The sequence below is a fragment of the Galeopterus variegatus genome, unplaced genomic scaffold (genome assembly GCF_000696425.1).
Source record: "Galeopterus variegatus unplaced genomic scaffold, G_variegatus-3.0.2 Scaffold2089, whole genome shotgun sequence".
Lineage (NCBI taxonomy): Eukaryota > Metazoa > Chordata > Mammalia > Dermoptera > Cynocephalidae > Galeopterus > Galeopterus variegatus.
This window is the reverse complement of record NW_007728200.1, coordinates 145,710-155,544: the sequence shown is the minus strand read 5'-3', so window position 1 is coordinate 155,544 and position 9,835 is coordinate 145,710. Positions and strand designations below refer to the sequence as shown.

At 46.9% G+C, this 9,835-nt stretch overlaps 1 protein-coding gene across 1 annotated transcript in view; it reads left to right on the top strand.

Annotated features, from left to right (window-relative positions):
- EPAS1 (endothelial PAS domain protein 1) overlaps window positions 1-9,835 on the top strand; it is an 88,283-nt gene that overhangs the window by 54,653 nt on the left and 23,795 nt on the right. Inside the window, exons 3-6 of the mRNA XM_008580429.1 lie at window positions 524-675; window positions 1,098-1,182; window positions 5,323-5,441; window positions 5,668-5,873. Coding sequence (XP_008578651.1) covers window positions 524-675; window positions 1,098-1,182; window positions 5,323-5,441; window positions 5,668-5,873 — 562 coding nt within the window. The remainder of the gene's footprint in view (window positions 1-523; window positions 676-1,097; window positions 1,183-5,322; window positions 5,442-5,667; window positions 5,874-9,835) is intronic.

Genomic DNA, 9,835 nt, shown 5'->3' with positions numbered 1-9,835 from the left:
TGAGTGTGGCTTCTGGGCTCAGCTGCCAGGGCTTGCTAGGTTTCCAGCCTTTCCACCCTTAGGCAAACAGCTTAACTTCTCTAAGCCTCATCTGTAAAATGAGACTAAGAATAGTACCTACCTTGTAGGTCATTGTGAAGGCTCTGTAGCATGCTTAGTGCAGTACCTGGCATGTAGTAATTGCTCGATAGACATTAGCAGCTAAGATTTTTGTTCCTACTGCTATTATGACTACCATTATATCTATGACTACTACTGCTGCCGTTACCACTAGTACCACAGTTACTGTGGTCATTACAACCACACTGTCTGCAAAGCCCCTGCTAAGGTGTCCTCTGTGTAGTCGGGCACATCCAGGGCTCACTGCTTGGGCGTGTGGCAGACACTTAGATGGTCAGCCGTGTGCTTTTCCAGAAAAGTCCGCCTGATGCTTTTGAGCCATCCCTGCAGACATCTGTCCATGCCAGTCATGCATGTTTTAACACCACATTCATACAAGCTATCCAACCCCCTCTCTTTCCAGTCTGCTCTGAAAATGAGTCTGAGGCTGAGGCTGACCAGCAGATGGACAACTTGTACCTGAAAGCCTTGGAGGGTTTCATTGCTGTGGTGACCCAAGATGGTGACATGATCTTTCTGTCCGAAAACATCAGCAAGTTCATGGGACTCACTCAGGTGACACCATCCTCTTTGTCTTTCAAAAAGGGAGCATGTTTTTATTTGGGGGTGAAATTAGGGGAAGGTGCTAGGCACAATCCCTCTTGACCCCTCCCCGCACATGCCCACTCCAACCCTCAGTGACCTCAGGCCACAAGCCTCAGGAACACACTCCCACTCCCAGGTATTGGGTTTGGCATTGCTTGTGGCTGTGCTGATGGACAGCTCTCTGCTGACTCCATTAACAAGCCGGCCCTCATGAATTAAGTCTCTGTCATCAGCAGTAGTCTTCTTACATCTGTCTGTCTGTGGACCTAACACTGAGAAGCCCTGATTCAATTTCCTCTCTGCCTCCAAATCTGGAAGGTGGCTCAGCTTCCTCTTAGATCCTTTTACCTCCATGTTAGGAGTCATGAAACCTTCCCTCATTTTTTAAACAGGTGGAGCTAACAGGACACAGTATCTTTGACTTCACTCATCCCTGTGACCACGAGGAGATCCGTGAGAACCTGAGTCTCAAAAATGGTAAAGTGTTGTTAATTGTGTGTTTACGTCCTTCTTGCCCCAACTGGGAGGGGATCTGCCTTCCTCTACAAGTACAGGAGAGATGGCTCATGACAATTACGATCCAGGAAAAACGGACATCCATAAAAATATCTAGCCGGGCTGGTCCTCTGTATAAGCTGCAGCCTGTGAGATGAGACTGAAGGCACCGAAAGGATCCTGTGCTCAGAAATACTTCCTGCTGGCTGCCTAATGCCTGATCACACTACTAGGGCCCCCCTTTGGTTAGGATACTATCTATCTAGGAGGTTTCGTCACTTGAGAGTCAAGCATCTCTGCCAAATGATGCCACCCAAACCAGTAAACTCATCTGTGCCACAGTGCTCAAGGAATTGTAGTTGTCTATTGCTGCCTGATCACACTACTAGGGCCCCCCTTTGGTTAGGATACTATCTATCTAGGAGGTTTCGTCATTTGAGAGTCAAGCATCTCTGCCAAATGATTCCACCCAAACCAGTAAACTCATCTGTGCCACAGTGCTCAAGAAATTGTAGTTGTCTATTGCTATGTAACAAACCACACGAAATGTAGGGCTTCAACAATCATTTTCATATCTCTCAGGATTCTGTGGGTCCTGTGGGTGGGTCTTCTGCTCCAGGTGATGTCAACTGGGCTGTAGTCATCTGGGGGCTGGACTAGGCAGGGATGATCAAGATGGCTGGGACCTTGTGGCAGGTGGCAGGAACCCTGGGCTCAGCGGGAATGGCTGGACTTCTCTCTCAGTCCATGGAGTCTCAGAGCCTGTTCCTCTCCACATGGTGTCTCTACAGTAGCCAGACATCCTACATAGCAGCTTAGGGTTTCCAAAAGTGCAAAAGTGGAAGCTGCCAGGCCTTTCCAAGGCTTAGTCCCAAAATTGACACAGCATCGCTTTTGCCCCGTTTTGTTGGGTAGAGCAAGTGACAGGCCAGCCCTGATTCAGTGTGGGAGGGAACCACACGAGGCCATGAGTGTCAGAGGCAGGGCTCTCTGGGGCCACCTTTGGAGAGTAGCTACCACAGGAGCCGTAGAACAAATCTGGCCCTCTGGTGATGTGACATAGGACAGGTAGGTTTTGACAGAATTTAAAAGGGTCTAGTGCATTGGACCCTTCCTCTGAGGCTATCCAGCAGATGCCAGTGGATGAGAGGATCCACACAGGCAGAAAGCACTTTGCAGTGACACTGGAGCTTCATCTCCTGTAACTGGGGATATTCAAGCAAAGGCATGAATGGGGACATGTCAAGAGGACCGAAGGTTTGGGCAGCCGTGGGGCTCAATGACTGTCAAAGTCTCTTCTAAACCTGAGATTCTGTCCCTGGTCTGGGCAAATTCTGCCTATGTCTGGACATCCTCTTTAACATCTCTCACCTGCCAGCCTGCCACTGCCACGGGGCTTGTGCTTGTCCTGCCTGCAAGGTTTGGCTCTTGTTATCACACGCACTGCAGAAGCAAGGCAGTTCATTGGCTCCCCTCCACCCTTGTTCACACTGACCTGCAACCCACAGGTGGGCCTGCAAAGTGTAGAGGAACAACCAGCTCCCCTTCCACTGCTGCCACTGCCCTCTCACCCAGCCTCTCCACCCTCCCACCTGAAGGCCACCTGGCTCCTAGAGTGCACCAGCTGCACCCCATGTGCTGTTTAAGGCCTTGTCTGTGCTGCTGAGAAAGTCTGTGCTGTATAGAACATTGGAGTCTGTGAGGATGGGGCTACCAGAATTTTTGGATCACTTTCTAAAGTAGGCGCTTAAAGCCTGAGGAAACCAAGAAGTCTCTCATTTCTTCTCTACTCGGGAAACCCTTTATCCCTTGGGTTCTTAGTGTCCATAGAACATTGGAGTCTGTGAGGATGGGGCTACCAGAATTTTTGGATCACTTTCTAAAGTAGGTGCTTAAAGCCTGAGGAAACCAAGAAGTCTCTCATTTCTTCTCTACTCGGGAAACCCTTTATCCCTTGGGTTCTTAGTGTCCGTTCAACCACTGACCATAGCTTCAGTTTGACTGTGTGACCTGAACCAAGTACTTCACTCCTCTGTTCCTTAGAGTCTTTCAGATTGATAGTATTGGACTAGGCAAAGTCTAGGACCTTCCAGCTCTCCAGTGCTATGAGTTACAGCCAAGTGACCTCTTTTATCTAGTAGAACTTTAGATCTCTTTGTCCTTATATTGAGGACTTGGGATCAGTCAAACTCAATGAATCAGCAAATCCTCATTAAAGGTGCCAGCCTGTGGGTGGACTCATGATCCAGAGGTAAAGGGTTAGGTGAGTTCATAGAGGAATATAAGGCTACAAGACAGATTGTGGAAGCCTTTGAAGGCTGGGTGGAGGGCCTCAAACTTTATACTTACATAGTAGGAGCTATTGAAGGTTTTTGAGCAGGGGTGGGGTGATCTGCTTGGAGTGATATTTAGAGAGAATAATCAAATGTCAGAATAGGAAGAATCCAGAAGTTATCAAGTTAGGAGGCCACAATAATAACCCAAGCAAACAGCCACAAATGAGTCCCTCCCGCCCTCTCAGCCCCAACACTTGTGCTGGTCCTGGTGATGGGTCCAGGCCCCAAGATACACGTCTGTCTCATTATATGCAAATCCCACCTGTGAACATTAAAATTATAAAAAACAATTATTTATGGGTCAGATGGGATAGACAGTTTTATGATCATGATAAAGGAATCTTTAAAAAAAAAAAAAGTAGATTCACCATTCGGTTTATTAAACATCCTCCCCCTAAAGATGTTTAAGTTCAGTTCAAGGATGCCACAGTTCCTTTGACACACAGCTCTTCAGGAATATGTCAGTCAAATAAATCAAGGTCCTCTGGAAGTTTAGGTGCAGAGGCTAGGGACTGCCTGGAGGGAGGGGTGTGACTACTTGAAAAAGGCTCCAGATTATTCTGTGATGGTAGGCAGGAGTGTACTTTGGAAGGCCCAGGACAGGAGTGGCAATGTGGGCAGAATTCAGACACAGAGAAGAACTAAGCCAGTACTGCATTCAGTACTTTGTTTTACAGAAAGTGGAAAACGTTCTGAATGGGCAGGCTATTTGGAGACTATAAGGAAGGAACCTATATTGTTGTCTCAGTGATTTATTTAATCTTGGCTGAGAGAGGTTGTGATCTGTGTTAAGTTAATCCTCAAAGTGGGTGTGCTTACCAAATCCCAGGAGATTCAGACCAGAGATCTCTCTTGAGCCTTGACACATGTCACTTCAGGGGATAACTAATGGCATGTTATTCCGAACATAGCTATTGCAGTTACAAATAGGGTACAGGAGGGTTGAAACTCCTGAGAGACAGGTTAGAAAAAAAAAGGAGTGTTGGAGGGACATTTCTAACCTGAGAGGCTTATAGCCTTGGAGTATCTGTGGTCTCGCCCAGACTGTCCTTTGGCATTTCTGCTAGAGAACCTAAGCCTGCTTCAGGAGAGGTTTGTTGTGATTGTGGCTAAAAGTCACTCATTGCCTGGCCGCGCTGAAGCGAGCACTGACATGTGCTAGGTTCAGTGGGAAATCAAACAGTGGAATAGCTCCTACCTTTCAGGAGTTTATGCTCCAGTTGAAGAGACAAGCTGGAGATGAGAAACCATCATTCCACACGCCAAGATGGAGTTCAGTGTTCATGGCAGGCTACAGGTGCTAAGAGAGCAGATACATGGTGTCTTAGTTCATTTTCTGTTGCTGTGACTGAATACCTGAGACTAGGTAATTTATAAAGAAAAGAGGTCTGTTCAGCTCGTGATTCTGCAGGCTGGGAGGTTCAAGATTGAGTGGCCGCATCTGGTGGCTTCTGGTGAGGGCCTTGTGCTACATGAAAACATAGGGAGAAACAGAAGAAGAACTGGGTGCGTGAGAAAGAGAAAAACATTCCTGTGAGAACTAACCCAGTTTCTTCTGAAAGACATTAATCCATCTTAATGACCTAATCATCCCTTAAAGGCACCACCTCCCAACACTGCCACATTGGGGACCAAGCCTCCACATGAGTCTTGGTGGGGACAAGCCACATTTCCGTAGCACTTTGGAAATACAGATAACTTGCCCAGAAAATCTGCAACGAGGTGCCTTTTGTGAATGTAAATGTAAAACTAAATTCAGCTGGTTTTCCCCACTCTTCCCATCCAGGTTCTGGTTTGGGAAGGAAAAGCAAAGACATGTCCACAGAGCGGGACTTCTTCATGAGGATGAAGTGCACGGTCACCAACAGAGGACGAACTGTCAACCTCAAGTCAGCCACCTGGAAGGTAGGACAACATGACGCCTGGGTTGGAGTCCCAGGGTTGGGCAGGGAGGTGCCCTAAGCCCTGCCCCCATCCCCAGTGCTCCCGGCCTCCGTCTGCAGCCACCTGGAAGGTAGGACAACATGACGCCTGGGTTGGAGTCCCAGGGTTGGGCAGGGAGATGCTCTAAGCCCTGCCCCCATCCCCAGTGCTCCCGGCCTCCGTCTAACCCTTCGTTGCTGGTCTCTAGGTCTTGCACTGCACTGGCCAGGTGAAGGTCTACAACAACTGCCCTCCACATGGTGGTCTCTGCGGCTACAAAGAGCCCCTGCTCTCCTGCCTCATCATCATGTGTGAGCCGATCCAGCATCCGTCCCACATGGACATCCCCCTGGACAGCAAGACCTTCCTGAGCCGCCACAGCATGGACATGAAGTTCACCTACTGCGATGACAGGTGGGGGTCCAAGAGTGTGTGTGTGGGCAGGGTGAGTCTTTCCTGCGTGGGTGTAGTTGTAGAGGTATGGGACTGGGGCATCCATGCTGTCCTGCCACGGACAGGGTTGTGGGCCTGTGTCACTGTTCCATTCCATCAGTTCTCTGCTGAGGTTCCTAGTGCCATATTTGTGGTCTCCCATTGACCCAGCATCAGTGTCTGCTGCAGAGCTGTTCGGGTGGATGACTGTTGTCATCATTGTGGTGTGTACGCATTTCTCCTCACGTGTGTCAGGCTCCTGAGATTTCCAGGGCAGCTCTGCCCCAGAGACAAGGGTCTAGAGAGTTCTTTCGGTACTCCAACCCAGAGGGCAGCAGGGAGCATCAGGTTCTGGCCTGGGACCTGACCCGCAGCTGGACGGCTTCTCCTTGACCTCTTCCATCACTGACTGAGCTTTCCCCTCAGCCTTTGCCCCTCTTGTGTGAGACCCCACTCTGCCCGTTGTTAGCCTTGTTTGGAAGGCTTTTAGGGAAGGGAGGTAAGCCAAGCCCTAACACCGGGCCTCACCGGAAATTCTCTCAGGGGATGTTGTAGTGGATGAGAGGGTAGGATCTGGGCTGGACATTGTTCAATGTCAGCCCTATTCTCACCTTTACAAAAGCTGTCGAAAGAGCCCCTAAGACATGTAGGCATGTTGTGTCTGGTTCTCAGCTCAAGTCGAGGGTTTAGCAGGTGAGGAAGAGGCGGGGGTTATCATGGGAGGGAGTATTCACACCACACCACGTCCCCTGATTCCCCCATGGCCCTGCCTCTGGGAACGTGGGGGCCTGACGGTCAGCAGGCGGGAGGAGGAAGATGGGAAGAAGAGACACCATGAGCAATAACCAGCACCAGGGAGGGACGAATGCCAGGAGAAGGGCCCCGGCAGGCCTGGTGTGAGTAAACACCACTGCGGCCGCTGACTAGTGCATCCCTGGCTGTGCCCTTCAGGGCCCAGATTCCCCCCTATGACCTCAGCTCTCTGCAGTGCCTAGAGTCCCCGTTGTTTTCAAGTCACAGCTCCTGTGGCAACTCTTTACCACCCCAAACTCTGCCACCCCCTCTCATCTTCTAGGATTTCTTCTCAGGAAACCCCAAGACCTGTTTCCCATTCTCTAAAATGGAGATAATACTTTCCCAGCCTGTTTCACAGGGTCATTATAAAAGGAGATAGTGCTGTGAAAGCACTCTGAAAAGTACAAACACCTTAACACACACGAGGCTTCTTGTTATTGCTAATATCTTACTGCCTGTCCTGACCTTCCCCCCAAAAAAACTGCCCCAGTGAACTCAAGGAGCTGAGATCACTTCTGAAGGTGTTTAGTGGCTGGGGCCCTGAAAGAGGAAGGAGAGATCACCAGCAAGACACTGCCTTGCCTTCCCCAGCCAGTAGGAAATGACCAGCCCAGGGAGAGAGCCCTGCTCAGCCCCCAAGCCCACCCACCTTTCTCCCACAGTGTCTGGTTTCCTCATGGGTGGGACCTGACTTTCTAGGCTAGGCTGTTTCTCTCCTCTGACTCTACACTGACCTGGTGGTGGTTGGTGAACCTTTCTAGAATTGGCCACCACATTTGGCACATTTTCATAACTTTTGTAAAAGTATCCTTGAGTCATTCCTGTCCCCCAGTTCTGACCACAATAGGGGCAGTACTCAAGGCCCTTGAAGGTGGTGGGTAGTTATGTAAGTAGAAAGAAAAGCTCCCAACCTCATAGGGAGAAAATGTTATGTATGAAGCCTTTTGTCCTGAAACTATGACACAGTCTGCATTTATTATAGTTGCTAGTAGTATTGTCGTGATGATGATGATGATGATTATAGAGGAAGATTGCTCCAAAGGCAGGCACCAGAGGAATGAATATTATGGATAAGGCTATTTATCAGATGTGGTGTTTGTATTCAAATGAACATTCTGGGCAGAAGCCAGTTTTGTTACCCCTCTCAGTAGTCGTCTGAGATAACATGGGAGATCCCAATTATTTATCAGATGTGGTGTTTGTATTCAAATGAACATTCTGGGCAGAAGCCAGTTTTGTTACGTACACCCCTCTCAGTAGTCTTCTGAGATAACATGGGAGATCCCAACGCTTAGCCCACATGTCACTGGTTTTGAGGTGAAGTGGGGCTCAGGATGCCTCATCCATATGGCCTGGGAGCAGCTATAGTGCTGTGGGTGATGACAGCTGGGTGTAGTCCCTGTAAATGAAGCACATTCAATGTGGCTGCACAATCACTGGGAAAACCCTGGTGTCCTAGAAAATAACTTGCCATCCCTAGACAACAGAAAAGAGAGATTTAAAAAAGTAAATAAAATAAATAAAGCTTAAGACTTTGGTCCTTGTTAAAATGAGGAAAAAAATCCTCTGGAAAGGGTAATTAAGTGTTATTCTTTATTGATTATCTTGGTTTGAATGAGTTTCAGGTAATTTTCGGAAAACACTAAACTGCTGGACAAAAGAAGGGGAAAAAACACAAGGAACTGGGTGCCTAAAAGTGGTTGAAGAGGAAATGTACAGAGGAAAGGGAGAGACACTGTGCTGACTTCTTAGTCTGGTTCAGGACTGGTAGGCAGAGTATATAATAGCTTAAATGAACCTATGATTTAGAGCTTTGTGACTCATGGTGCACAAGGTGATATTGCTTATAAGTTCTGCAGGACGTATTGCATTTTCAGCAAAATTTTGCCTTTCAAGAAACCTAATTACATGGCCCCAACTCTGAACTCAGTGGTACTGGAGAGATGAATGTAGAGGCATTTAAAGACATAGAATGCTGTGCCACACAGAAGCTGTGTTTACCCGATTAGCAGATTAGTTAACAAGGGCACAGACATGGCTTAGACAGTCTATGAAGTGACTATTTTAAGCCCTTAATCCCTAAGTGTTACTTCTCAATTGCTTTAGTAAGGACTAGGACTTTTTGGTTTTGGTAGCTTGTTTCGTTTTCATTGTTTGTATGGGGATGGGGAGAAGTGCCCGTGCNAAGAGAAATAGAAAAAGAGAGAAAAGCAATTCTAATCTGTTGAATTCTCAGGTTTCCAAATCGATCAAACCTGAAACAACCTATTTTGAAACATCTGAAATTGAATGAAGGAGTGCAGATGGTTCAAAATGTATTTGTCCTCCCCTTAATAAAGGGTCAGAGCACCATATTAAGTGCCGTATTAATTTATTTGAAACATAGTAAATACTTTAAAGAATAAATTCTATAACAATTTATATGACAGTCACATTTATGTAGATATGGTTGACTGCTCTAGACAAGGGGAGCAAAGTTGAATAGCACCATGTCCTGATCATCAGTGTAATTGATGGCCTCTCCTCTATTTACAACTCAGACATAGGTGTTATACTGTTTCTTAAATACTGAGCAAGCAATTAATGAACTGTCATTTATTGAGCATCTGTGATATATATAACCCTGTGCCTGACTATTACATCAAAGTAGTAAGAGAGATGATTCCTGATCTCCAAGAGTTCAGAGTTTGAGACATACAAAACTTAATGAAACCACAGGGAATGGCACAAAATAGAACATGTCATTCACCCAAAAGGAAGACAAAAGTTGTTCCCAGGTAGTTTAACTTTTAAATGGGGTGGTTCTTAAATTCACGTGGAGGTGCCATCTAGCGGCTAAAGAGAAAAACTGAAGGAATCCAAGCCATCAGAGACAAAATCTTTCTAATTTACATATAATCCCACTTTGATTTTGTCAGTTTTATGAGTCTTCCTGTATCTGAAAAGTAAATTAGAAAAGCAAATTATATGGATAGGAGCAATATCACTAGGGGAAAAAAGATAACAAAATTCTAGTAAAAATTTCAGTTTAACAAAGAGAGCCATGGAGTCTTTACAGATAAAGAATTCGAAGGCAACCCTGTTTTGTCATTGGATTAAGGCAACATAGGACTTAATTTATTAAACTTTAACTCCTTATGTTATTAAGA